Source organism: Scardinius erythrophthalmus, assembly GCF_964197995.2.
Source record: "Scardinius erythrophthalmus genome assembly, chromosome: 23".
Lineage (NCBI taxonomy): Eukaryota > Metazoa > Chordata > Actinopteri > Cypriniformes > Leuciscidae > Scardinius > Scardinius erythrophthalmus.
The window spans coordinates 11,198,115-11,225,982 of NC_138243.1; the positions used below are offsets into that span (position 1 = coordinate 11,198,115).

The 27,868-nt window shown below is 38.8% G+C and overlaps 1 protein-coding gene across 1 annotated transcript in view; it reads left to right on the forward strand.

The window, feature by feature from the left end:
• Positions 1-3,299: 3,299 nt before the first annotated feature.
• The window catches only part of LOC308683575 (sodium/glucose cotransporter 1-like), a 31,464-nt gene continuing 6,895 nt past the window's right edge, over positions 3,300-27,868 (forward strand). The window contains exons 1-8 of the mRNA XM_081354072.1: positions 3,300-3,329; positions 4,600-4,704; positions 5,491-5,550; positions 5,685-5,789; positions 6,435-6,540; positions 25,458-25,538; positions 25,676-25,887; positions 27,706-27,841. Of these exons, the coding sequence (XP_081210198.1) occupies positions 3,315-3,329; positions 4,600-4,704; positions 5,491-5,550; positions 5,685-5,789; positions 6,435-6,540; positions 25,458-25,538; positions 25,676-25,887; positions 27,706-27,841 (820 nt within the window). The 5' untranslated portion in view covers positions 3,300-3,314. The remainder of the gene's footprint in view (positions 3,330-4,599; positions 4,705-5,490; positions 5,551-5,684; positions 5,790-6,434; positions 6,541-25,457; positions 25,539-25,675; positions 25,888-27,705; positions 27,842-27,868) is intronic.

Sequence of the window (27,868 nt, forward strand, 5' to 3'; positions counted from 1 at the left end):
GAGCAGTTAAAAACCAGCCGGTCTTTGTCATTGTGGTGTACAAGGTGGTGTGGTATGAAACATGACTATTCATTGAGATGCAGATTCTCTAGTGGTACCTTAACAACATACCCTGAATCGAATCTGAGGTGTATATTGCCACATTCTCTACAAGGTTTCTTTAGCGTGCATTCCTCACATTTATGACTTGTATGACCACATTTTCAACATCTCTTGCCATCCTTTATCCACTTGAGAATCTGTTCAGGTGAGCGCTCAGTGATTTCACTGCACTGCGACAAGTAGTGCTCTTGACTTTTACAGAACAGACACAGACGTTTCAGTTTCTTGACTAATAGTTGACCATGAGCGGGCTCTGGATGGACAGAATGTACTGTGCTAACCTCTTTGGGTTGGTCGCTGCCATGATAAACTGCTGTGAGTCGAGTTTAAGGCTTCGGAATGGGTTGACGTTCTCTACGTGGGACTTGAACTTTCTCCGTCTGGTAGCACTGTACCATTTTAGATGACAGACGCTGAGCCTCTGTCTTCACTTTCAACCAGTCAGCAAGGTCATGGAGGTTATACGGGTTGAGGCTGTAAGTGCTCAGTTGGCCTTGTAACTGGAGGTGCTCAATGAAACTATCTCTGTAGAGCTTGGATAGTTTACTGAGTAGTCTGTCGACATGCCCCATGCAAGTGAGTTCTCGTCCTTGTGGCCCCTCAAGTGACATCAACATGCCTACCAACAAGTCAACATTGAGTGCAAAACTCTGGAAATCCTTTGCATCCCCAGCTCTAATATCAGGTGAATTCAACAGGGATGCAGTTTCACTTTGTGCCAGCTGATGAGGTTGGCCATACTGCCATTGCAATGCTGTCATAGCTGCTGCATAGGGCGCAGGATGATGTTGGCATGTTTGGGCTATTAGCCTTGCTTTCTCCAGAAAAAACTGTTCCATCAGCACTCTGTATTTATAATGTTCAGTAAGCTCATTGTGAGGATTGAGGAGAAAGCCAAAGCCATCTTCAGATCCGTAAACTCTCTCTCACTATCATTCACAAGCTAATTTGGAGATTTGAACTGGCTGGAGTGGAAGTGCTGCAGGTATTTGCTGATAAACAGAAGTTGGAGGTTGTGGCGGGTACATCGCTGGAGAGTCATACCACGTCTGTCCTGGAATATGTGTAGAAGGCTGAGTGACATAATACCCTGGGAACGATGATGGGGGTCAATAGGGTCTGGCATGGTGAATGACTGCCGATGTGGTTGGCATGGCACAGCAGGCTGTGACTGGTAGACATGTGGCACACAAATTGTGTAGGCTGTTGTAGCTAGAGGCAGCTTCACTGATGTAACAGTACATGGCAATGATGAGGTAAGCTGATATGAAGGACGAAAATCTAGTATGCTGGACTGCTGTGTTAGTGAGCACTTCTCCTTTGCCAAGATAATCCATCCACCTCACAGGTGTGGCATATCAAGATGCTTATTAGACAGCATGATTATTGCACAGGTGTGCCTTAGGCTGGCCACAATAAAAGGCCACTCTTCTACACAAAGGTAGAGGGGTAAACAAAGGAACGAATAAAAGGCTTGATGAACACGGTGAAAGGGTTGCGGGAGCCAAAGCCGGACCGTCACCGGACTGATCACCTTGGCAATAGGGTATGGCCCGATGAACCACAGTGCCAACTTCCTAGATGGCACCCTAAGAGGCAGGTCCCTGGTGGAGAGCCACACCCTTTGCCCACAGATGTATTTAGGTGCTTCAGCCTGACAACTATCCGCCAATCTCTTTGGTGCATTCCCCAGTTCGCAGCAGTGCCTCCCTGGTCCACCTCCAGGTCCGCCGGCACCGATCAATGAATGCCTGAACTGAGGAAACCGCAGCTTCGGGACCCTAATAGGGAAATAGAGGGAGTTGATAACCAAGACAGCATAAGAAAGGTGATAACCCAGTAGACAATACCGGCAAGGAATTATGGGCATATTCAGCCCAGGTGAGAAGCTGGCTCCAGGACGAAGGATAGTGGGAAGCAAGACACCGGAGAATCCGCCCAAGATCTTGGTTTGCCCACTCTGTCTGACTGTTGGTCTGTGGATGGAATCTCAACGACAGACTAGCAGTATCACCAATCTGCCGACAGAACTCCCTCCAAAAGTGAGAGACAAACTGGGCCCCCTGTCGGAGACCACGTCCTCCGGAAGACATTGAATCCGGAAGACGTGGTCCATGACCACCTGAGTCGTCTCCCTGGCAGAAGGGAGTTTGGGAAGGGGAATGAAATGGACCGCCTAAGAATAAGCTAGGTACAGGCATAGGTCCAATAACAGAGGCAATCCCAAAAGGATTGGGCAAAACTGAGCTGCAGGCCTGGACAGGACTAGGAGAAACAAAACAGGATCAAAGAATTTGACAAGGCAAAATATAACAATATTTGAGAGGCTGGAGAGTGACAGAAAAACAGTCAAAACACTCTGGCAGAGAAGGCAGATAGAAAAGGGATCTAAATAGTGTGAGAAATCAAACAAGAGGGGAATCAGGTGAGAGAGGTGTGCAAGAGAACTAATTACAATGCTGCGCAGCTGTGGTTGCCCAGGAAACAAAGTGCAGGGAAATTAAGAAACAGGTGAGAGATAGGTGCGCAGTAGCGCTGATTACAAATACAGCACAGCTGTGGTGCTGTGGAAATATACAGGGAAACATAACCAAGAGACAAAGCAGGAAGGGCAATGATCAAACTCAAGTCCTGACAACATGAAAAAATACTTGATAAGGACACGTGGTAAACATGAGGGCTTAAATACACAGGCAAGACAAGGGACACCTGTGCACAATGAACCAATGACAACATGACACAATCACATGGGCAACACATGGCAGGATCACATGACTAACAGAGGGAATCACATGACTGACATGAAACATGAACCAAAACAAGACGCGACAGATACTTCTATCTATTTAACACTAAAAATAGATTTTTTTTTAATTATTACTTAATTATTTAAAAATGTTCATACAGTACATTACAATATTCTCAAATAAACTCATGAATTTTTGGTACAGTCTTAATGTATCTTAATTAAGGGCATTATATTACTGGCATCATTTTTTTAACAAGGCCATTGAACGCCAATCCATCAACACTTTAAGAAATGTGTCTGCACGTATGACACCATATAAAGTCAAATGTGATTTTGTCTAAAATGTTTAGTTTCTGGAACTCTTCATATGCTGAATTGAATTCTTTTTTTTTTTTTTTGTTCAAAGGCAATGGTACGGACAAATCGATCCACAGTAGGAGGCTTCTTCCTGGCTGGCAGAAGTATGGTGTGGTGGCCGGTAAGAAAATGGACCTGGATGGTGGATGACCAAGCTTTAAACCTTAAAAGCCAGATGTGACGGACATATACAAAATGGCAATGCCTGATCATTTACCACATCAATAGTGATCAATCAGTGTTCAAAATGTGGTGAATTGTTGTAATGTGCTACTCGAGACTGAAACTGGCATAAAAGTAAGAGCTGATTATGTATCTATCAATAGCATGACCAGTGATTATGTTGGCTTGAGAAAGATAAAAAAAAAAAATACATTACATGCATTACATGCATCGCTTTCTGCCAGGACTTTTATGTGCTTTCCCAAACCACTGAAGTGACGTCGACGTCCAGGTTAGCACTTTGTTACTGATATGATAATGACCCTATACTGCCCCTCCATTTCAGAACCTTGATATGATGATAGGGTGAATTAAATCTTTTGTGGGGCCATAATGCTATTATGCCCAATGCGACCCACAATTCATTACAGCTGCTTTTCTCATGCAGTATTTATGGAGCAAAACTTTTGTGGGGCCACTCATGTGGAGATGGAAGTATGCAATGGAGCACCAACCTGCTGCAGAATTTGGCCTCTTTTATGGTTGGGAAAATAAGAGGTAGCTAAGATTTCTTGGTATTTCAGACTATTGATGTTGCCTTCCACCCTGCTGATCTCTCGCACACCCCCATACTGGATGTAACCCCAGACCATGATTTTTCCACCACCACACTTCACTGTTTTCTGGAATCTCAGATCCATGCGGGCTCCAGTAGGTCTCCTGCAATATTTGTGGCGACTGTGGTGTAATTCAACAGAAGATTCATCTGAAAAATCCACCTTCTGCCACTTTTCCAGCGTCCCTCATAGCAGGCTATGGGTCCATGGGCAATCATGCTTTGGTCCATGATATAAAGTTATCACTTTATACGAAAGTTTGAAGCGTTTTATTTGTTATTACAAAGTTCATTGTTCCAATCGTTATTGTTTGAGTTACATGTCAGGTTGTGCACAAGAAGTAGTTTTTATAGCGTATCATCATGGTGATTGTATTGCCAGTTATAGTGAAACAGTAGACAGAGTTAATATATTCTGAAGCAAGACGCTTCACATACAGTTCCCACAATCCTTTGCTGATGACTTTTGTAACCATTCTTACATGCAAAAAGGTAGCAGATCACTTAGATTTGGATTTCTGTTGGGTTTACCCCTCACACTGAATATCAAATGTTTGTTTAATAATAAATAATATGAAGCAAAACTAAAGTATCTTAAACTTTTTTTTTTCAGATTGGAGCCTCTCTCTTTGCAAGTAACATTGGAAGTGGGCATTTTGTGGGACTAGCAGGAAGTGGAGCAGCTGCTGGTATCGCCACTGGAGGCTTTGAGTGGATAGTATGTTTAAAAAAAGCTTAAGAATTACATTTATAATATTTAATAATTATGATGTGTGCCATGAAATATGTTTTAGCCTACTATTTAAGACTATATGGATCATTAAAAAATAATGTTTTATATGTATTTGCATATATATTGAACTATATTATTGCAATTTTTATAAATAATATTTTATTAATAATTAAGGAATAATAAAAATATCAAATATGCATATATATATATATATATATATATATTGTTATAGTGCTTGTTAATATTTAAAATTAGCTTTTATTTTTACATTTTCATGTTTCATTTTAATTAAATTTTAAGTTTTAGTGACATAGTTATTTACTTTTGTCATTTTTTTATATTCCTATTTAGCTATAATTTATTTTTATTTCAGTTAAAGTTTTAGTAATTTAAGTACTTTAATTTAAACTTATTTTATTTCAGTTAGTTTCCAAGGCAATATTTTAAAATTCTAATATAATTCTAATTAAGTTTGTAGTTTTTATTTTATTTCAGCTTCATTTCAATTAGGCCTAATGAAAATTGCAATTTATTAACTATGCATTTATTAATCGTTGTTAATTTTAGTTGTTCATTGTTAATGTTAGATCACATTGCAAAACTAATGTTAACAGATACAACTTTTGATTTTAAAAATGTATTATTAAAAGTAGAAATTAACATTCTAAAGTGTTACCCTTTTATTTTTAGCAAACAATTACAACACTGATGGTTTTATGTGTAGAAAATATCAAATCAAATAACAGTCTCTTTTTAATTTTCCCCTCTCAGGCTCTTATTGTTGTGATTTTTCTGGGATGGCTCTTCGTGCCAATCTACATAAAGGCTGGGGTATGCTTACATTCCTTCCTCTCCAACCAGCATTACAGAACAAATCTTTCAAATATTGCTTACTTACACAACATGACTGTGTACTTTATCTCTGTGGTATCATTTTTATGGTCCTTTGTTGGCATTATCTGCAGGTCGTGACCATGCCGGAGTACCTGAAGAAACGCTTTGGTGGGCAGCGTATCCGTATCTATCTCTCTTTGCTGTCCCTGATTCTCTACGTTTTCACCAAAATCTCTGTGAGTCCAAAATCTGTCTCAGCCCTTACAGAAAGTACATGTATCAAATGGTAATAACATGGTACTTTGAGGTAGTTTTCATGCAATACTTTTAGAAAATTTTAACATCAGTGGTGTAACATGCTACACTCAATCGAAAACTATTTTAAAAGCCTTTTGTTATTTTGTTAATTATTATGAATGCAGATCTTTTTAACCAATAATGAGAAACTACATGCACACATCAAGTACAAGAACATTTGAAATACACTACTGAAGGCGTAAAATAAATTGTAACCAAGTTTGTGTATCAGTTAAAAAAAACAAAAATATAAACTTTCCCTTACGCTTTTAAAGTTTTACCTTACATTTGCTTCTTCCCCTTATGTGTATATTGACAATGATTACCTGAAAAAATGAGTTGGAACTTGCCAACATTTTCACAATATGGTGCTGTCTGTCCAGCCTCTGTATTTAGTTTGCTGATAATCTTTACATAAAGTCTTCACTAACACAGGTTATAGTCTGAAATGGCGGTGATTTCCTTGTAGAAATATATTTTATTGCCATGTGAATTCAGACTAAAATAGGTTTAGATTATAAAGATCAAGATGTTGTTTTGAAATGGACAGTTCAAACTATTTTTCTGCCTTTTCCACTTCTCAGGGGGACATGTTTGCAGGGGGCATTTTCATCAACCAGGCTCTGGGACTGAACATTTACCTGGCCGTGATTATTCTGCTGCTGATTACAGCTCTTTATACAGTAACAGGTCTGTTGATATAAATACTCCAAACTTGCAGTGTATTGTATTATATACATATATATGTGTGTGTGTGTGTGTGTGTGTGTGTGTGTGTGTGTGTGTGTGTGTGTGTGTGTGTGGTATTTATTGCATACAGTATATTTGCATTATACTCCCATTCCCTGCATTCCCTTTTTTTTTAAATCATTTAGGGATGCAAAAAAACTATTTTATATGGTCCCTGAAGTTTATACTACAACATAGAGTAAAGTCCAGGGTTGTAGGACCATGCGGTGGGATGCTTATTGTAGCGTGATATGTATGTGTTATGAGAAATTGCCCATTCTAACAATAGATGATAAGCCTGTGCAAGGCAAGCTGCATTGTGACTTTAAACTTCTGTAATGGTCTGTTGTGTAATAGGTTTATCTCAGGAACAAACCAGCCCACTAATAAACTATAAGAAATCAGACATCATCCTGCCAGCTGTAAATGTTTACATGAGCTGTGGCTGCGAGTGTTTGTATGGTCCTGCGTTTGCTAAACTGCTGTTGCTAAAGCTTTAGAGAAATCTTTTTTGTTAGAAATATTTATCAGCCAAACCAAAGACATGTGGTTCGACCAACATGTAAAAATATGCATTAACCATCTGGGGTCTGAGGTGTTTTCTGTGCCCTGGAGGAGTTCTGACATGCTCTGACATTTGTGCTTATTTCTGTTACTTGTAACATTTTCATGGCTAAAGTCTGATTACACTGTATTCAGCACAAACTCTGCTACAATAATATGTGAGCAGTATGTATATAAAAGTTTGTAGTTTTGAGAAAATTACGTTTAATGCGTGGTTTGTGAAAAAACAAAAACAAAAACTGTTACTGAAAAAAGGCCATAAAACCCATACTGATTATTTGTTCACAAGTCTTTTGAAAATTGTATCATGTGGCCTAAAATTTTAGCTTCAAAACTATGTGAAAATCAACCTGCCCACCAGGGTTCTCAAGTTTTATCAAAAGCTTGGAGTGAGATCACATGTGGTTAGGGGAGGAGCCCTAATGGAGCCCCGCCCCCGCCCGCCCCGCCCCCCAATTTTACCCATTGTTCATTATTAACCAGCACAAATTGAAATTATAACAACTGGTAAATCTGATAAATGACAGAGCAATTCATCACATCAAATATACTCTTTAATGTTATATTTCAAAAATTACAAGTGAAGAGTTCAGATGCAAAAACCTCTAAATGCCATCTGAAATTTCCTCCTAGAATGATCATTTTTATCAAGCTCATATATTCAAGTTCAGTAATTTCACTTAAATGGCAATGAAAATGACCTATTAATTGCCATTTAAGTGAAATTATTGAACTTAAATATACAAGCTTGATAAAAATTATCATTCTAGGAGGAAATTTCAGATGGCATTTAGGTTTTAGCATCTGAACTCTTCAAGTATACAAAAATTACAAAAATATAACAAATTTCTCCAAACAGTATGGAAAAACAAATATTTTTGCATTTTGAATGTGTCTAGTCGAAATGGTATAACTTAATGATTTATTGTGTGGTGGGACATGGTGAACAAATTACATATTAGAGTATTAAGGTGTGTGTGTGTGTGTGTGTGTGTGTGTGTGTGTGTGTGTGTGTGTGTGTGTGTGTGTGTGTGTGTGTGTGTGTGTGTGTGTGCATTGGCAATGATTAATGTATGATTTGACAGGATATAAAATATTACCCAGAGCACTCTGCTTTAATACATGTAGCCTTAATGTAACTAGAAAGACTATTAATACAGTATAATATATAATTTAAAATAAAATGAAGAAATACATCATACCCACTAACATTTCCCATAGATTCAGATAACATAAGCTAAACTGAGCCAAAGCTTCTGGCCTTCCAAAGCTTCAAAGTAGTTGTAGAGTTTTTGACTGCATCAATAATAATGTATACGATGGGCTATATTAAATGTTCTAGCCTAAAAATGTTAGACGAGCTTTCATCCAACTTACCTTCTCCATCACGACATGTGTTTGCGCGATGTTGTTGGTTACCTAACGAATATGGTGGCCAAGAATGTTCTGTCAACTTCCGTGTGTTCGCGCATCTATGTTGGCTAATAACAAACGCAATCTGGCCGAGATACGTGCTGGCGGCAGGAAACTTCATTTTGTGTGCCCGCGCATCGTATACAACGTTGTATAGCCTATAAAGCTTGCAGGACAACGTGGTTGGCATTGCCTTTTCAGCGTGAGAAATACACGGTGTGTGGCGTGTGAGCGTGTGAACTGGTTGAAATGCGTGTGTCACGGCCAATGCGTGAGACTTGAGAACCCTGCTGCCCACTCATTTACATAAAACAATATATTGATTTATAATTTGTTAGACATATTTTGTGTATGCGGGGAGGGCTTGAATCATCATGAATATTGATGTGTTTCACACCTGGGAAGACAAAAGCCCTTTTCGCACGGGATATTACCTGGTGACCTCTAGTAATTTGTAATAATTGCAGAGATTGTCTGTGATCTTAATCCTGTGCGAATCGGCCATGTCTGTAATTTGTAAAGTAAAAATTCCCCCGCAAATGACCTACCATATTTCACCGAACACCGAGGTCCTGTGATAATATTAGTTCCGTGCGAATCGGCTTCTCTGTGATTTGGCGGGGCCGTTTATAATCTTTTCAAGGTTTTTGTTTCCTGTGCGCTTTTTTATCCATCTTTCGCGAAGAATGGAGGCTGCGTTGGAGTCTTTTGATAGTATTTTGGGTGCTGGGTCATATCACTGTACACCATGATACGATAAAACTATACAATTTGCAGAAAGAGAAAGCTGAAAACCATCAGAAGAGCAAAAACAAAAATAATGATTAGATGGAGATGGATGACATATCAGCATGTGGTAAGGAACATTCTTCTGTTTATGATATATGCATTTATGATATATGCATTATGATATATGCGACACACATGCATTATATAATTGCATTGCATATAATGTGTGCTGGTCAACTAGTCTAAAATTAAGAAACCCCTAGAACACAGTAAATATATATATATATATATATATATATATATATATATATATATATATATATATATATATATATATATATATATATATATATATAAATATAAAAACATAGGAACATTGTGTACAATTAAAATAGGCAAATTAATTTATTTTCCAATATTCAAATATGATACTAAATAAATACCACAGGGAAAAGGGCTTCTATTTGTGACGTGCTGTCTTTGCATTTGAACATTGCACATTTTAAGCAGGACACGCACTAGCTGAATAAATGTTAGCCAATACAAAAATATTTATAGAAAACAGTTGACAATGAATAGACAGGAGTCCAATAATAGCATAACGAATCACTTTTTCTAAAAATAATATAAAGTATAAGTTCCGAATCGTACATAATGAGGGCTGTGTTAACAGTAAAACGTCCGTCATTTAACGGATTTTAAAAGCAGGGATGGATAATACAAAATGCTTTTTGACTAAAAAATCAAGCAAGAACAAAATTTAAACTTAAAGGTCCCATGACATGAAATTTTCACTTTCTGAGGTTTTTTAACATTAATATGAGTTCCCCTAGCCTGTATATGGTCCCCAAGTTTCTAGAAATTTCAATCGGTGTAAATCGAGCTTTTGTTATCTTTCTCTGCCTTTGAGAAAATGGAAGCTCAATCGCGCTGATCTTGAATCTCCTCCTTGTGACGTCATAAGGAGGAATGTTACCTCCCCTGTCTCTGCTTTGCCCGCCCAGAGAATATTTTCCGCACATGAAAAAATGCGCTAGGAAGTAGGAACGCGCGCGCGATTTTAGTTTGTCCACGAGAGATATCATGGCTTTTGCGCGAGCGAAGCATAACACTTGCTCAATAATTGGATGTACAAATGAACACCGAAGGGTTAACACAGAGCTGGGCTTGCTGAACGTCTGAAACTAAAGTCTGGATCACTCTCTTTGGCTCAGCTACACACCTCGGACAAGTAAGTCAACTAATGATATATAAGTGTGTTGCTTTACTGTTTATGGTTGCCTAGACTGTTACACGTAGAATGTGTCTGTCACATTAGCTATGCAGCCATGCAGTTTATGTGTGTGAATACACACACTGTAACGCGAGTGTTTTACACTTCTTTGTTATTTGGATAACCGTTTTCCTGTTGGTTATACGGCACGCGCGATATCCGCATTTCAAGATCGCAGAGCTTGATGATGTAATTGTAATAAGATAAATTACAGATGTTACAGATCTCTCATGAAAAGGCAACAGTAGGTTAGCGTTAGCTACATGATAATAACTAAACCATCCGAATAAAGTACCGTATCCAGACATAATATTTTAAACTAACCATTCGGAAACGTCCTGCTGGAGCCGCTGAGTCGTTGCTTCTCTATCCGGATCAGATTCTGGGTCAAACTGAAATGCTTGAACGACTGCGTGTCTTCGTGCCATTGCTATATCCAACGTAAACATGCACGGACCGGTACCGTTGCGCAAGATGGTCAAGGCCACACCCACCCTCCACCTTGCGCCGCCTTTCTCCTCCTCATTAACATTTAAAGCTACAGACACCGAAACGGCCTGTCTGAAGGAAGCTCATTCTGGGACTGGCTTGTAGTGGCTATAATTCTGCACCGAGGCTGAATTTTTTAAAAGAGATTTCAGATACAGTACTAGGGACCACTAAGGCCTATATTAAAGCCTACAAAAAATAGCATGTCATGGGACCTTTAAACTTATTTTACAATGATCTTCTCTCACTGTGTGCGCGTGTCGTGTTTGTGAGAGAGCTCGCGCAGCACTGATACAACGGTACTTTTTAACCCTCTGGGCTTCTTCGCCCGAAAACGGGCGAAAACTTGAACGTTTCGAATTGTTTAATTTTTTTGCTTCATCGGATGGGGGTGAAACTTGGTGACTTTTGTTTTATTACCTATATGAACACACAAAAAAATCAAGGAGATGATTCTGATATGTTAAAGGGTCGTAAAAAAAAAGTCACACTTAGCTTCCTCCCGCCCGAAAACGGGCGACATAGGAAATGAATGGGAAATACGAAAAAATAGGAAAACTCAGAGAAACTTTTGGTGGTACAAGCTACAGATCAGCCACTGTGCTGAAAAAAAGTGTACAGCAATGAAGGGGTGACACTCTAGAACATCAAGAGTGCAAATAAGACACCCTCCCCCCCACACACACACACCCACACAAACACACACACACACACACACACACACACACACACACACACAGAGAGAGAGAAATGAACTGGTAAGACTGAAACAGCACATTTTGCCCCAAACTATATAAAAATGATATAATCATAATAACTCCAAAACTATAGCAAGGAGAGTCAAAAGGTAGGTATCGTTTGAAAGAACTCTTTTTAAATTTTTTGAAAATATAAATTACATTACATTTGGACATTGTCCTGCCAAGAAACAGCAGATAAAAGACAATAAATATATATAATTTTTATTATGATTTTGCATATCTTTCTTATTTGTCATGGAATAACTCAGGAAGGAAATAAGGTAGGAGGAAAATTCTTTTTTAGTGAAGTCCCCCTACATGTTAGCTGCATCTGGATAAAAAAATAATAATTTTTGGACAAAGGAATCAAAAGTTACAGCATTTGGAAAAGAGATAGCCTTTTTGTACAGTCTTTGACACCCCCTCATGGGCAATTTTTTCTTCATGAAGAATATCTTGTCATAAAAGCAATAGATTATGTTAATTTTGGGCTCATTTTAATTGTAATAATATGCTGTAAAAAATGAAGTGCAATTTTCAATTATCTGAGAATGTTTCATGAGCTGTATGATGTTTTTGACACATTGCAGTACATTATTTTATAGATTATGAAAAAAAAGAAATTCTATTTATCAGCAAATAACTCAGCAATACTTAAGAGTTTTTCAAAGTGGATACATTCACTGTAAAGTTCAGACTCTAAGCTTTCAAATGACATCAACTTTGTGTTAATCAAGGCAAGATTTTTTAAAAATATGGTAAAGAATATTTTCGCAGCTAGGTGGCGCCTGCTGGCGGTACACTCGGTTTTAGAGGGATTACTCAGCACTCATTAGGAGTTAATAAATGTAATTAGATGCATTAAAAAGCTGAGATCCTAAGCTTTAAAATGATATATAATTTGTGTTGTTCCATTCAGTGGTTGCTTAGTAATAATTTTTTTTCTTTCCGAATGGGAATAAATCAAATAAATAAATAAAAAAGCTATAGGCCGCCTATAGGCGGTTATAGGACATGACACAAATTAATACATTTTGAAGCCACTAGATGGCGCTCTTCTCAGTTGAAAAATTTTTTTTTTTAGGCCTGCACTCTATTTTGATGTGAAATGTTGCATTTATTGAAAAAAAAAAAAAAAAAAAAAAATAATATATTAATTCTAATGGAAAAAATAGCTCATAAAAATTATATAATTAATGCAAAATATCATAAAAAATTCCAAAAATTCTAAATAATAATCAGAAAACATTATAGAACAAAAATATATTTGATTGGTTATCCTGGGAAAAAGTAAAGTAAGATTTTAAGGCTTCGCCCGTTTTCGGGCGGGAGGAAGCTAAGTGTGACTATAATACGAAGAAGCCCAGAGGGTTAATCCATAAGTAACTAACGCGCTAGTTTTCATACAAAATAAATATGTAACATAATTAACACAATAACGTAACACATACGTTTCTCAACACTGAGAATGAATGAATGTATGTATATTTTAAAAGACTGTCTGGAGTATTCCTGTGGATCATGGATAATTTAGAGTTTTGTAATTATTTGCCATTACTATTTAAGTTTTATATCAAAAGTCATTAGTTTAGACACTCAACATCAATAATGAGAAAACGTCATCTGACTTTGGCATGGGTTTGTTGTGTTTTACTGAAATAAAAAAACATTTTTTCCCCCAAAAAAGTGGTTTTATCTTGTAGCCCTGGTCCCAGAGTTTAAAAAAAAAACAATGTTAACAAAATTAAACTCATTCCCACTGTACCTAGTAGAACACTTAAGTAAATGTCCCATTGAAATTAATGGGATTTTATGGATTTAGGTGAAGAAAGCGTACACATAATACATTTTGGTCTGTACCATGAAGAGAAAACTGATTCAACTATATAAACTATATATTTTCTGAAAGCGTAGACTCTCAGGATGTGATCTAACATGGCATGAAACATGTCCCACCCACCTCATTAGTATACTGCCCAAGCATAACACATTGGGTATTGGTAAATCGGGTATATGGCTGATACCTAAAAAAAGTATGTGCATGTCTGTCTGTGTGTGTGTGTATGTGTGTGTGTTTGTGTATGTGTCTGTGCGTGTATGTGTGCGTGCGTACATGTGTGTGCGCGTGTGTGTTTGTGTGTGTGTGTCTGTGCATGTGGATTTGTATGTGTGTGTATGGGTGTGTGTCTGTGTGTGTGGATGTCAGTGTGTGTGCATGCTTGCATTTGTTTGTATTCCTGCATGTGTGTGTGTGACAGTATCATCCTAAACCAGCAACCCTTCGCTCAACACCACCATCTACAGGCCGATGAGTGTACAGTCACTAAATGTGCACATAAATGAATTTATTTTATACCCCCCCATGGATGAAATTATACGAAACTTAGCATACCCCCAGAGGATGTCAAGTTAATCATACACATGAAATATGGTGCAGTTCTGAACATCTAAACTGAAGATAGGGGCGATTAAAGCAGAATAATATTGCATTTTAATTTTTTATGGGAGGGGCGCAAATCACAAATGAGTGATTATGGGCTAGGTTGATGTGGGCCCTTAAGAGCAACATACCATAAAAATGTCTTCATCCTCGGTGCCACGGTTCAGGTAGTTATTTAGGAAAAACTGCATTTTTTGGGTTTGGGGGGGCCCAGTGCGGGGGGGGGGGGGGGGGGGGGGGAGTGGCCCCCGGGAACCAAACGAAATTTTTCCGTAAAAGTCTAGTGGGGCTACATGCCCACCAAATTTCATGTTCCCCAGTGTTTCGGTGTCCCTGGTATCGTTGAAGAAAAATTCAGTAGATGACAAAAAAAAAAAAAAAAAACTTTGACAATCCCTATATGACCGCTTTCGCTAGCTACGCTAGCGGTGGTCATAATAAACGCCTGTTTCTCCAGACTCGCGCTTATCAGTAGGCTAATCCACAAATCACAGCACTTTCATAATCACTAAGCCATATAGCAATTTCAAAGATTTATAGTTCAGCATTACTTGAGCATTTTATTATTTGCATGACTGAATGATGTCTTCCTTTTTTCTGAGTGACCGTGAATAACTTAACGGAGTATTTTAAGATAATCCATGTGATCTGTGTGATCATCGAATCCATAAGATTAAGTTAACTCAACAATCAACTTTCCACATCGTCCCCAGGCCGTTTACCTTGAGGAGAAGTACCGTGCCCTAACTGTCCTCGCTTATGAAATCAGTCAGACGTTGGCCGCGGGAGTGGAAGGGGGATCGAGCGGGAATCTTTATTGGTGTCGATTTTCAGTCTCTTTTTAATGATAGGCCTTACGCAACTGTCAATCATCCCCGCTTGCTATTTGGGGAATGAACCCAGCGCTATGATTGGTCGAACTCTTCTTTTGCTGTAGCTTGATTTGAGGACAGCGCGTACACGGAGGCGTCACCAGTTTTTTGCGTAGTTTAGAGTGACAAATCGTACCAGAGTACTTTGAAGTCAAAATGCGTATCCGCTACGCAACATGCGTACAGGTTGGCAGGTCTGCACTTGAGAAAAATGGATTATCATATGTTATCATATGTTTGGATTAACATTCCTTATGATGTTATGAAATGAGATGAGAGTAAAAACATGTAGGCTAATGTTTGGCGCATTGTGCTTTTCAAATGCACAGCGCGAGTGACCCAGAGACCGTTTACTGAAATAATCGAGCCGCTCCTCACTATGAAACATTATATTAACCACATTAAACATTTACGTTTGAGCAGATATCCAGGAACACAGTATTTCATAGAAAACATTATAATATTCATCCTTATATAATATTCATAAAACCTCCTTGTGTTGTACATGTATATTTATTTAGCATTTAAAGGTTGCCTACCAGTCTATAGTTCATATTTCAACATGTTTCCGTCGATTTCATACATTTTAGTATCTTCAAATCGTGTTCATCTTCTTCTGAGGTAAATCCAAGGTCAACTCACAGCGTGTCTTCCAAACTCGATGAAAAGCAGAAGAATGAAAAAGTTTGATCCTTTGTTTTGAGGTAATGGGGGCGTTTACAGGTTTGCGTTCCTTCATGTGGACGAATAGCAAGTGAATTGCTTGTGCGCGCGTGGGTGTGGTCACATTAGAGATAATGAGCAGATGCTTGAGAAACTGTACCTCTCCTTGATTTCATATGGATTACTTAAACATAGAATATTTGTTATTGATATGAATTATATCATTTGAAAATAGACACATCAAGCTTTCTAAAGACACATCTCTTATGTCTGTGTGGCAAGTGTTCGCTGAGTTACAGTTCATTTTCTGTCGCATTTCAGAGAGAGAGATGGCAGAATGCACATCATGTTTATTGTTTTTTATTTCACGAAAATCTCAACATTTTGTTTTCATTATGAGTGTAGACAAATAAAAGTATACATTTAACAGTTTTGAATCATATATAACACTTATATGTTTGACAAAAATTTACAGAGTTATTTGAGTCTCTTTCACACTGATAAGAAAAAAAAACGAGGCGGTCGCGACGGGGGTTAATATTTTAGTAATTAGTAGTTATGAAGCAGCAACTTAAAGCTGGGGTAGGTAAGAATGGTCTAAAAAAAATATTTTTCAAATTTGTTTAAACTTTATGTATATATCAATACATAATTAAAATGTAAGTATTCTGAAAAAGAAAGTATAAAAATCGAGTGTATGTAGACCTCTAACGACTGTTTTAAAGACAGCTCATTATTTCCATTCAGTCCACCCTCTCCCTTCTGGTGTCCTTCCAAAGCCACGCCCCAAAACACATGAACGCGCGACTCCGACAGCTGAGCTGGAAGACGCTTTATTTACCTGAGACGAGCGGAGAGGAAGGAGCGCAGTGCATGTAGTGACATCATGTCAAAATCACATGTAATAAAAAAATCTAACTTTATCATTATGAATATAAACAAATAAGATGTATTTTAGTAGCCTACTCACTATCAAGCTATCATATCGATATTGGTAAAGTTTAAAATATATATTTTTTGATTCGCTAACGAGCTAGTTATAACTATAAGGCAAAGCTAAAAACAGGTTGCATTGATACTCGTTTTTCCATTTCCATTAGTTGCACTGTGATGAAGATGAATTTCGTGTAAGATTCATAACATATAACGTTAGGCCTACTAGCTGTTAAACATGTATTTTGTTATGTAAAGTTCCCCCCACAGCGGAGCCTGCCGTGAACGCGCAGGCTAGTAAACATGCAGGGTCACCGATGACGACGGATAAACAGTTATGGCACATTCACTGGTAGGGACGAAATGCTTTACATTGACTGGCCTGCCCATACTTTGACTACAAACTTGGTCCTCAAATCATTACGTATTATGCAATACATGTAATGTAACTTTATAACGTTGCACTCTTTCTATGAGTTATAAATAGCTAGTAAGATAATATAACGGTAACTAACGTTGCAGTAGGCTATGTAAATAATTATTCTAGCGATATGTAATGCTAAATAAGGTTTGCTAGTACATTATTTTAGCAACATGACAAGTCAGTGAATTAGCAGGTTTCAATTGTTGCTTTGCACAGTGCGTGACATTTTATCTGTATGTTATGCGGCTAGAGTTTTAACATTGAGTCAATGGGCTCCGACGGGCTTGTTTATCGTCATTGTTCTTTTTCCGTTTACCTGTCTTTGTTGTATGAGCAGGTTCCACTCGAGAAATTGGCAGTTTTGGTTGTTTGTCCGCCATTAGCACAGCTGCTCTGCACACCGGCAATCTTGATTTTGAATGACGGTACGCGCTGTGCAAGAGAGGGGCGATCAGCGCGTACGCGAACTTGATTGACACTGCTAAGACACTCCTCCTGGCTCTGAAGGCATCTGATTGGTTCTTTACAATCGGACTGAGTGGCAGTGATTTGTCAGAGTTTTTACTGTCCTGCAGCTGCTACAGAGGTCTGATTGTTTTCATTCCTTTTTCTGAACACATAATGTAGTGACTACTCTCAGGATGGAAGGACCATTTCACCCAGTATAAAAAAGTGTTTCTGAACAGGATTACCTACCCTAGCTTTAATACATTTAAAATATATTATAAATACTGTATATTATAAATATTATGGCTTCCACCAATCCGTCTGTGGCAGTCCCCCATCTGCTCGTCGCCAAGGGCGTCCCTCTGTGGCCTCCACCTCCGCCTCAGGCCACGCAGCCCTACCCAGTCCTCGCCAGACCCTCTAAGCATCAGGCAAAGCAACGTACCTGAGACGGGAAACCCAGAGATGGAGGAAACTGCTCTTTAGAAGACGGTGGACACACCGCTCCTTCCCCCCCTGGAGGACGACCGGGTGGAGAATCCTTTAATGAGTTTATTTTTTGCTCCTTCAATTTAAACGAAGGAGCAATTTCTGGGTCCTAAGATGCAGCTCGGGTGACAGTGAGCGACACTATGCCTTGCCACTCTCAGCCGCCTCTTCGATCTCCAGAAGGCAGGAGTTTGCGGTTCGAGGATGCAACACCTTTTCATGTGTCTCCTGCCATTCTCTCGATATTATTATTAGCTCATCTCTTTTTTCCTGCACTTCTCATCTCTCCTACTTTCCTTTGTATTCTTTAAAACCATTCGCCTTTTTTCTCCTTATTCCCATTGTTTTTGCCTCCTTTCTTTCAACCTTTTTTTAAATAATACTCTTCATTTCATTCTGACTTAGACTAACTGATAAACTGATGTCATTGTTTTTTATGGCTTCTTTTCCTGCCTTATCTGCTATTTCATTTCCTTGGATACCAATATGTGCCGGTACCGATAAAAATACTACTGTTAGGCCCATCATTTGAATTTTGTATAATGTTTGCTGTATATCTATTCAAATATTTGGAGTAACTAGCCGATGATGAACTTGAGTTTGAACAAATAATTGATTTCAATTGTCTTATCTCCTCTATCCACTCTGTTGCTAATAATAAGTAGCAAACATTTCCCCGGTATAAACAGATAACCCATCATTGATCCTTTTCCCTAATGATAAATGAAATTTTGGAACACTAAATGCTACTCCTATTTTATTGTCTAAACTCTTTGAAGCATCTATGTAGATCTGAACTACATTGATATATGTCTGCACATTGAAGTACCTTCCTTATACTTGTTTTTCTTTTGTATCTATGTAAAATCTACAGTAGCGTCTAAAATTAACATCTCCGGTTACCTAATGTAACCTCAGTTCCCTTTTGAGTTTGGTTCACTTGACATTGTATCAGAGCTGACGCTATGGGGCTATCCCCTCCTTCCTTGAATATACTGAAGCCTTATGAAATCTCACGGTCGAGAATTCGCCCACCAATGCCGTTCAAGCGTGCAAAATTAAGGCGGGGCCCCGCACTATAAAGCAGTGCTGGACGCCATTGCTCCAGAATCTTTGGACTAAAGCAGAGTGCAGCTGACAAGACTCTGTGACAGCAGATTATGCAGTCTCTTTCCCTCCTCTCAGGGAACCAAGGTTACGTTAGGTACCCAGAGACGTTCCCTTTCGAGTTCGGTTCACTCGACATTGTGTCAGAGCTGACACTATGGGGATCTCACAAAATCCTCCCGTGTTAATAGCGACGGTCCAGCTCAGCTGCAAGCAAAGCCATTTACCTCAGCTAAAAGCACTTCATGCAACGGAAGACCTCAGTGGCATGGCGGCTAAAAGAGCAAGTTGTGCAAACTCACAGTGCTAGTGAGGAAACATTCAAATCATGGAACTGACCAGGGTGCCCAGCACGAGTTGGTAATGTAGAGGAGTGAGAGTTGCTCAGCCTTTTTGTGTCATTAGTGATCAGCCTTTTTGTGCCATCCGACATTCTTATCGCCAGAACATTCTACTGGGCGCGTGCCGTTATAGTGATTGACAGACACTATCTGAACATGAAAGTTTACATATTTCAGGTCCACTGATATAATCCAGCAATAAAGGCAATTACTGTTCACGTTGTCCACAACGAGCGGCAAGAACAGACAAGAGAGCTGACAGTCTCTCTATCGTCTTCATGAGTGAGAGCAAAGCATCGGTCGTGGCGGCGCTATTGCTTACGTCACAGCAGCTCTGAGCTACCGGACCTAGTTGAACACCATGGGTGAATGAGAGTAAAGCGGCAGCAATGCTGGCGCTATTGCTAATATCACAGTAACTCTGAGCTACCAAACCTGGTTGAACACCACTGCTAAATGCAAGGAAGGGTTCAACAATGCCTGTGCCTTACACATTACAGGACTTATAAATATATAACCCTAATCGCCATATTGTGGCAATCATGTTGGTCTCACCGACTACTTCACCACTCCTATAAACACACTTAAACACACTTTCTTGCAAGGGCTGCCGCCTGTGCTGGGCAAGAACATAGGCACACTACCAATGCCACAGCCCTCAGCCTGAGCGTTTCCTGAGAACTCTTAAATGCAGAACTTCTAGGCTCGAACTCAGTAGGAGAGTAAATTACAGGCACGCCCCTGTAAAAGATGGGCTTGCATCACAATAAAGTGCACTCCCTAAGAAGGAGATTCTGGGTGATTGAGAAGCAGCAGTCTATGAAGGTTTAATACACTTTCTGAGTGAACTATGATCAGTCAATCATCCAAATCATTCATCACAAGAATTCTAGGACTGTGAAGTTTTGGAAAGTTATTGCTATGAAGCAACCTCAGAAACACTCGTGATTTTCTGAATTTAGAAGCAGGCATTCTTCCGATGCACTGAAATAAACAGTCCTTCGGCCAGCCTGCGAGAGGAATGTGTTCCAGGGCGAGCAGTCCGAGGGAGATTATGCTGACTAATGCCCTGATTATGCACTCCGTGGAGTCCCCAGTAGAGCATGTCACACCTCTGTATATTCCAACAGGGGCTGAAGCACTTTATGGTGCTTTTATTTGGAACTCGCTGTTTAAGACGGGGGGTTACCATCGTACTAGAGAAAAGAGTTCCGATATAGTATTATTCTGTCTTACAGCTCAGTCACTCCACACAATGGAACAGTCATAGCACAAAGTAACTAGTGATCTCAACAGACAGCGTTTTGCTGATGCTTATCATAGAAAGGCAATAAATTAGAAAGGCAACCCATATGAGCAACAGCGGCACAGCCGGTGCTCATCATCGGAGGCAATGAATGGCAGCCACGCCGGCATGCATAGTGGTTAGTGTAAGCAATACTACGCAATACTACACACCCATATGAAATGACGTGACTATGATTGGACAATTGATAAGCTTAAATCTGTTTGGCTAAAGAGTATGACTGACCAAGGTGGGAGGAGATAAATAAATAGAAAACTTAAACAACATTCACAACAACAAGAAGTCTTGTTCTCCAGTGTCAATTTCTCAAAGCATTATGATTATAAGTAAAAAATAGTCTATCATCTTGTAGGGATGGGACGATTACCGTTTTCACTATAAACCACGATAAAATGTAGCCTACTGACAGTTAGTAATATCGTTTAAAATTTAATTATCAATAAAACCGTGTTTGATTATCGCGATTTTAATAACTCACTATTAATCCTGTTCAGCCAGCAAAAATGTCTGATGCTGGCGTGCAGCGTTTTTTTTTTTATTCAAGAAAGAAGGTCGGAAGGCAGTGAGTGACCGTACTCGGGAGATTTTTCAGCCTTTTAAGAGGACCAAATCTGAGGTGTGGTCATATTTTGGCTTTAACAAAAGTCCTGAGGGAAACTTAATTGAGGATGGTCACCCTGTCAGCAGAACATGCACAAGAAAAAGTCGCTGCAACAGAAACACTTCAGATCTGCCGAGTCGTCTTGTGTGACCATTAATTGTATAGCGAACACAAGGCAAGTTAACTTTGACCTCAATACCAAAATTACGTCTGGGAAATAATTGGGCATAAAATGTTGTTTTAAGTTGAACTATTTTATATCAATCACTTGAAATAAACGTGAAGCTTCCGCAAAGAAGTTCGCAGCAAATGGCTTTGAGACAAAGACGAACGAACAAGTTCAAACAAGACTATTAAGAGTGACATTTAATGGATAATAATAATGTATATTCATTATACACTTACTACACCGACTTTTTTTTACCACATAATTACGGGGACATTGATTTGAGATTAATGTTTTAAATCTTACCTGTTTATAAATCCATTATGTAGGCTACAGCGTACAAAACAATCGTCCAGACAAGATGATCACAAAAATATTATCAAACTCTGTAAACAATAAATCAACTCTGATTTCATTTTCAATGCAATTAAAAATGGAGACGCAAGACGGCAAGTTGTATTTGAATGAAACGAGAGAGCGCGTCCTTTGCGATCATGTTGCGATACATGGATGTGCGCGGTGTTATAATGCGTTGCTATTGACGACCGTCATTTTAAGGAAGGAAATGCCACAGAATATAATCTTGCTTTAAAAAGTGCATAGAGCTGCTTGTTTTATTTGTTGTTTGTTGATTTTCAATATAAATATAAATATAAAACTTATAAAACTTGTTGAAATGTCTTCAGTGTGAGCATCAACTCTTTTTGAGCACTTTCATCTCGTTTTAACAAAACCGTGATAATATTGATAATCACGATAATTTTGGTCACTATAATCGTGATATTAAATTTTCATACCGTCCCATCCCTATCATCTTGTATAACACTGGTTGTAAAATCTAATTGTGGTTGGAAAAAAAAGACTTCCTAAAACGCTCCTTGTAACAGCGTGGATGAATTAATCTTGAGCTATACTCAAAAAAGCTCAAGCTATTTCATTAAGAAGATGACAATCATGATTCATCATAAGAGAAAGTTTCCCAATCAGATTAATCTCATCTAAGGTGTGTAACACACTCCCCACAACAGAGTCTGCCTTGTTTATAAGTTTATTTAACTTATTCTTCTCCTTTTCCAACAGTCCCCCTCCCCAACATGTGACAGAGTACAAAATCACAGATGAAACTACAGAGTCATAGAAGGTCTTAAGTAGTACATGACACACCCCAAAGGATCTCAGTCGCCTTAACAAATGAATACGACTTTGACCCTTCTTATAAATTTGCATCGTATTGTCAGACCAGTTGAGCTTGTTCTTCAAATATACACCCAGATACTTGTAAGTTGTTACAATCTCAACTTCTGACTCTCTTTGGTACCACTAGCTGAGGAAGTCTGCTAAAATCAACCACAATTTCCTTTGTCTTACTAGCATTTAGCCTGAGACCGTTTTTCTCACACCAGTCCACGAAACTCTTTATTAGCTCCATATATTCACTGTCATCATGGTCCGTTATACAGTTCAGTTATCCAATTCACCACACCATGATGTACTCCAACATTTTCCATCTTACTTCGTAGTAGTGAAAGCTGAATAGTATTAAATGCACAGAAGACAAAGAATGTAATTCTGACTGTACTGTCCAGGGTCTCTAAATGACTTAAGGATTTATGCAAGTGCATCATCCACCAGTTTTAAAAGCAAACTGTAGTTTATCCTCAGCAACACACAATACTGACTTTAAATGGTTTAATACCAGTCTCACAAAAACCTTCATTAACTGTGCTGTTAAAGCAGTTGGCCTATAGTGCGAAAACTCGATTTGTTAACTTGGGTACGGGTAACAGGTAATTTTTCCAAACGCAAACTCAAATAAAAAATATAATGAACCACCCTACAAATCTGATCAGCACAGGCCTTAAGGACTCTAGGATTAATACCATTCAGACCTGGAGATTTCTTCATTTTAATTCTCCTTAACCCACTTCTTACTTGTTCAACTGATATCGAAAAACCAGGAACATACTACAAATGGGACAAAAGGATGAGCTTAGAGCTGTCTGGTGGATGTGATGAAGAACCTCATGGTAAACTACTTAGCGAAGAATGTTCAAAATCATTAGATCCAGCATCAAATCTGTTAAAAAATACATTTAATTAATCTACCCACGTCTGACCACCAGGGGCAGTATATCTCCTTACTTTAATTCCATGTCCGTATATCATATTTAATTCTTTCCAAACCTCTCTCACGTTCTTTTGTTGTAATTTCCGTTCCATTTTTAACTTATAACTCTCTTTCCCCTCTCTAATTTTTACTGTTAATAACCTTTGTACTCTCTTTTGCTCATCCTTCTCACCCACTAGAAAGGCCCTCTTTTTCTAGTTTAATAATACTTTAAACTCAGAGGTGACCCAAGGTTTGTTATTTGAATAACATTTGATCTTTTAGGTGTGTTATAAAGACAAAAGTTTATATAATCTGTAATACACTCAGTTAAGCTATCAATGTCTTCGTCATTTGATTTACACAGAACCCCCCAATCAGTTGTTTCAAAACAATCCGTTATGCTTCATAGACTGAATCAGACCATATTAACTTTTCTTATTACTGGCAGTTGCTTCCTCACAACTGGCACATAAACAGACCTATAAACAAGATTATGATCCGATCGAAGATCTTTTGGCACATTTGCATAAAACAAGTCCAAGATTTTATTGTCTCTCGTTTCACAGTCCACATACTGAGTAAAGGTGGGGACTCTGGGGAGAGTATTATTGGGGATATTTTGACTATCCTGGCTGTAACAGTATTAATATTTTCACAAGCATTAGTCACATTGGCCGAAGGAGCGATATACAGCATTATTGCTAAGCTATCACATAAGAAAATTCTCTTGGCAAATAGTACGGCCTCAGTCCCACCGCAAGTAGTTCAATATATTGCAAAGTTTTTCTTTAACCGTGATATGATACGGATTGCACCAACGTGCATTGACAAACAGTGCTAGTCCACCTCCTTTCCTCTTACCCGTCTCCGCATCATACCTGTCCGCTCGCACAAGATGAAAGCAATCCAATTTTGCAACCGAGTCCGGCATTCTCTCGCTCAACCAAGTCTCAGTAAGACACATAAAACTGCATTCATGATACTCCTGTTGCATCCTTGATAGTGCTGTAACCTCCTCCATTTTATTCCCAAGCGACCGGACATTTCCCATGATAATCGCGGGTTAAAAATGGTTTATGCCGTTTTTTCTTCAGTCGATGCTTTACTCCAGCTCTCTCCTCCTCCTTAGTTCCACAGGAATCTCCATTCTAGGTACAGAAGACATCGCTTTATGTTGAAGGGGCAATAATTGTTCTCTTGAATAAATAATTGAGCAGAAGTTTGGTGCTCCCGATACTGTTCCCAGCGTTCCAAATAAGAACGCCAAAATAATCATAATCCAATGCTTCTTGATACTCTCAAACTCAGGACCACACATAAACACATTCCTCAGACATCGATTATAATGCATAATTATAATGCATTCTTACTAAAGAGCAGAAATCTGTAAGAAATGGTACAACCCATAGTAAAATAACTAATGAAAGTTAGCTGTTATGTTGGAGCAATATCACTGTCTTTATTACACGGCTCTGTGGAATGCTTGATTCTGATTGGTCGATCGTGCCATCCAAAGCTGCCAAAATAATACATTTGCCTCAGCTGTGCACAAGGCACAAGGCAAGTTTGTTCACAAGCTTTAGCCTCAAGTAACTTTTTACTAGATGGTGACCCCACAAGACATTTGTAAAATCCTTAAATTTAAAGTTTCTTTACAATGTTATATAAAAAAAACAACCAACATGAATACCAAAAGTACATTTCTAAGAACTTGATTTTTTCAGTTGCTCAGTTGATTTCCCTTGAAAAACCTTCCCTGTTTCTTCTACAGGTGGTCTAGCTGCAGTCATCTACACAGACACCCTGCAGACCGTCATCATGGTTGTGGGATCATTCATTCTCATGGGCTTTGGTACGTCTGTTCACTTTTTTTCTGTACTTTAAACGCTTTAGAATGAATAGAATAGAATAATAAAAAAAAAAAAAAGCTTTGGATAAAAAAAGTCTGCTAAACGTTTACTTGCTTCAACGTGTTCTGTTTTCTTTCAGCGTTCAATGAGGTCGGAGGCTATGAGAGCTTCAAGGACCGTTATATGAATGCGATCCCATCAGTGGTGGGTGCAAACATCAGTGAAGCGTGCTACACCCCTCGCGAGGACTCATTCCACCTTTTCAGAGACCCCATTACCGGCAATCTGCCCTGGCCTGGAATGGTCTTTGGTCTTACTATCCAGGCTACCTGGTACTTTTGCACTGACCAGGTACTGATCCATTTATCAAGGTTGCTGAATCATTTTTGTGGCTACCTTCTCGTATTGCTTTATTCTGTGTGTAGAAACGTTTTTTTAGGACATAAGCATTATGTGAGAAAATAAGAGGTCTATGTGCCCTACGTGTTAAGACAGTTTGTGAATAGGCTACTACAAATGATGGCCATGAAAGAGACTGAACACACTGATATGTTTATTTGGTAAATAGCATAGGCTATTATTCCACAGTATATATAACGTTAAGTGCACCAGAATGAAATATAATATTCAGAAGTAAACAGTGTAGCTGACTTACAGATTCAATTAACATCCACAAATGAATAAGTGTGACGATTCAGGGAGGAGGCTACACAGTGAACGCAGAGAAAACTTAAAAGAAAGCTACTTAAGCTCTGCTGATTTTTTGACATTCTCTGTCTCTGGTCCTGCGCTGTGCTCACTCAGTGTATGAGGCGCCGGACACACACAGTCTCTCTTGCGCACTGTCGAGCGCGCTCTCAGACACACTCTGTCTCAGTTTGCTTTTGTCCAGTCCGGCGCCTCATTTCAGTGTGCAGTGTGAGCGGGGAAGCGGCCAGCGGCTAGAGCAGCAAAAACCAATGTGTATCAATGTGGTTAAAACATAGGAGGAAGCAGGATCCACATGCAGCAGACTTTTATTAAATAAACTCGAAACTTGATAAATAACGAAACTTGACTTGGGAACAGTAGTCAGGAACAGAACAACCAACATACAACATCAAGAACTAATGAAGACTGAACTAGACACAGGACTTAAATACACAGGTAAACAAGCTAAACAAGATAACAAGGGGGTGTGGTTAATCAGAAACACCTGGGAAGACAACTAAACAAGAAAAACTACAGAGGGCTACAAAACATGGCAAGCGCAGGAACTGACAAGTCCACACAAGACAGGAATTATGACAGACGGTCATGACAGACGGAAAATGTTATGCATTTTAATGTTTAATTCATAAATCTGGTGAGATTTAAAAATAATAATAATAATAATAATCTTTGAGAGTTTAAATTTAAGAGCTCCAACCCATATTCAGTGTGCAAACTGAAAATTGAGCAAAGAAAAAGTCTGTGGCCGAACTTTGAAGGGGACTCAAACCTCTTTTAGTGATAGTGTCTCAGTCTACATTACACTACATAATACTAATACATAATACAAATAATAATATTCCTATAATAGCCATATATCGTAAAACAAATGCACTTAAAAATAAATGAAACTTTTGAAATTAATTTTGTCCTGATTTCTATACATGCAAGAGATAAACGTGAGCTTTCATTTTGTCGGAAACTGCAGTCAAGCTTTAATTTTGGCGGAAAACAAGTTTACAAAAGCTCCTCTTTACAAATCTAGTGAAATGCTGTAACCGTCAACTATGCAAGTGTGAAAATAATGCATAACTGCGTTCCCAAATGCAAGCTAAATCAGCACATGCACAGATAGAGTTCACTGCATTCATTCACTGTGAACTGAGAGCTGAGCTGATCATGTGCTGATCGTGTGAGCGAAGCGCACACTTCTTGCAGTCTTTTGAAAAGGATAGAAAGCCTTATTGAGCTTTCGATTTTAATTTATTTGAAAGCAATGGCACAAAACTATGAGAAGTTGAAATATATTTTCGGGACACCACAGTCTAGTTAATGAATGGGAAGCAGTGAAATCTATAGCGGTCAATGCTGATATTGTGGTGGGCCGCTACAAATAAATCAATGTATGGGGAAACACTGGATTCTGAGCACTAAAATGTTCCTCTGGGTTATTCACACAAACACTCCATCTTGTTTTAGGTGATAGTGCAGCGCTGTCTGTCTGCCAAGAGCCTGTCCCATGTGAAAGCTGGCTGCATCCTGTGTGGTTATCTCAAACTTCTGCCCATGTTCCTCATGGTTTTCCCTGGCATGATCAGCAGAGTGCTGTACCCAGGTGAGAACGACTGGCAGCATCCTGGCT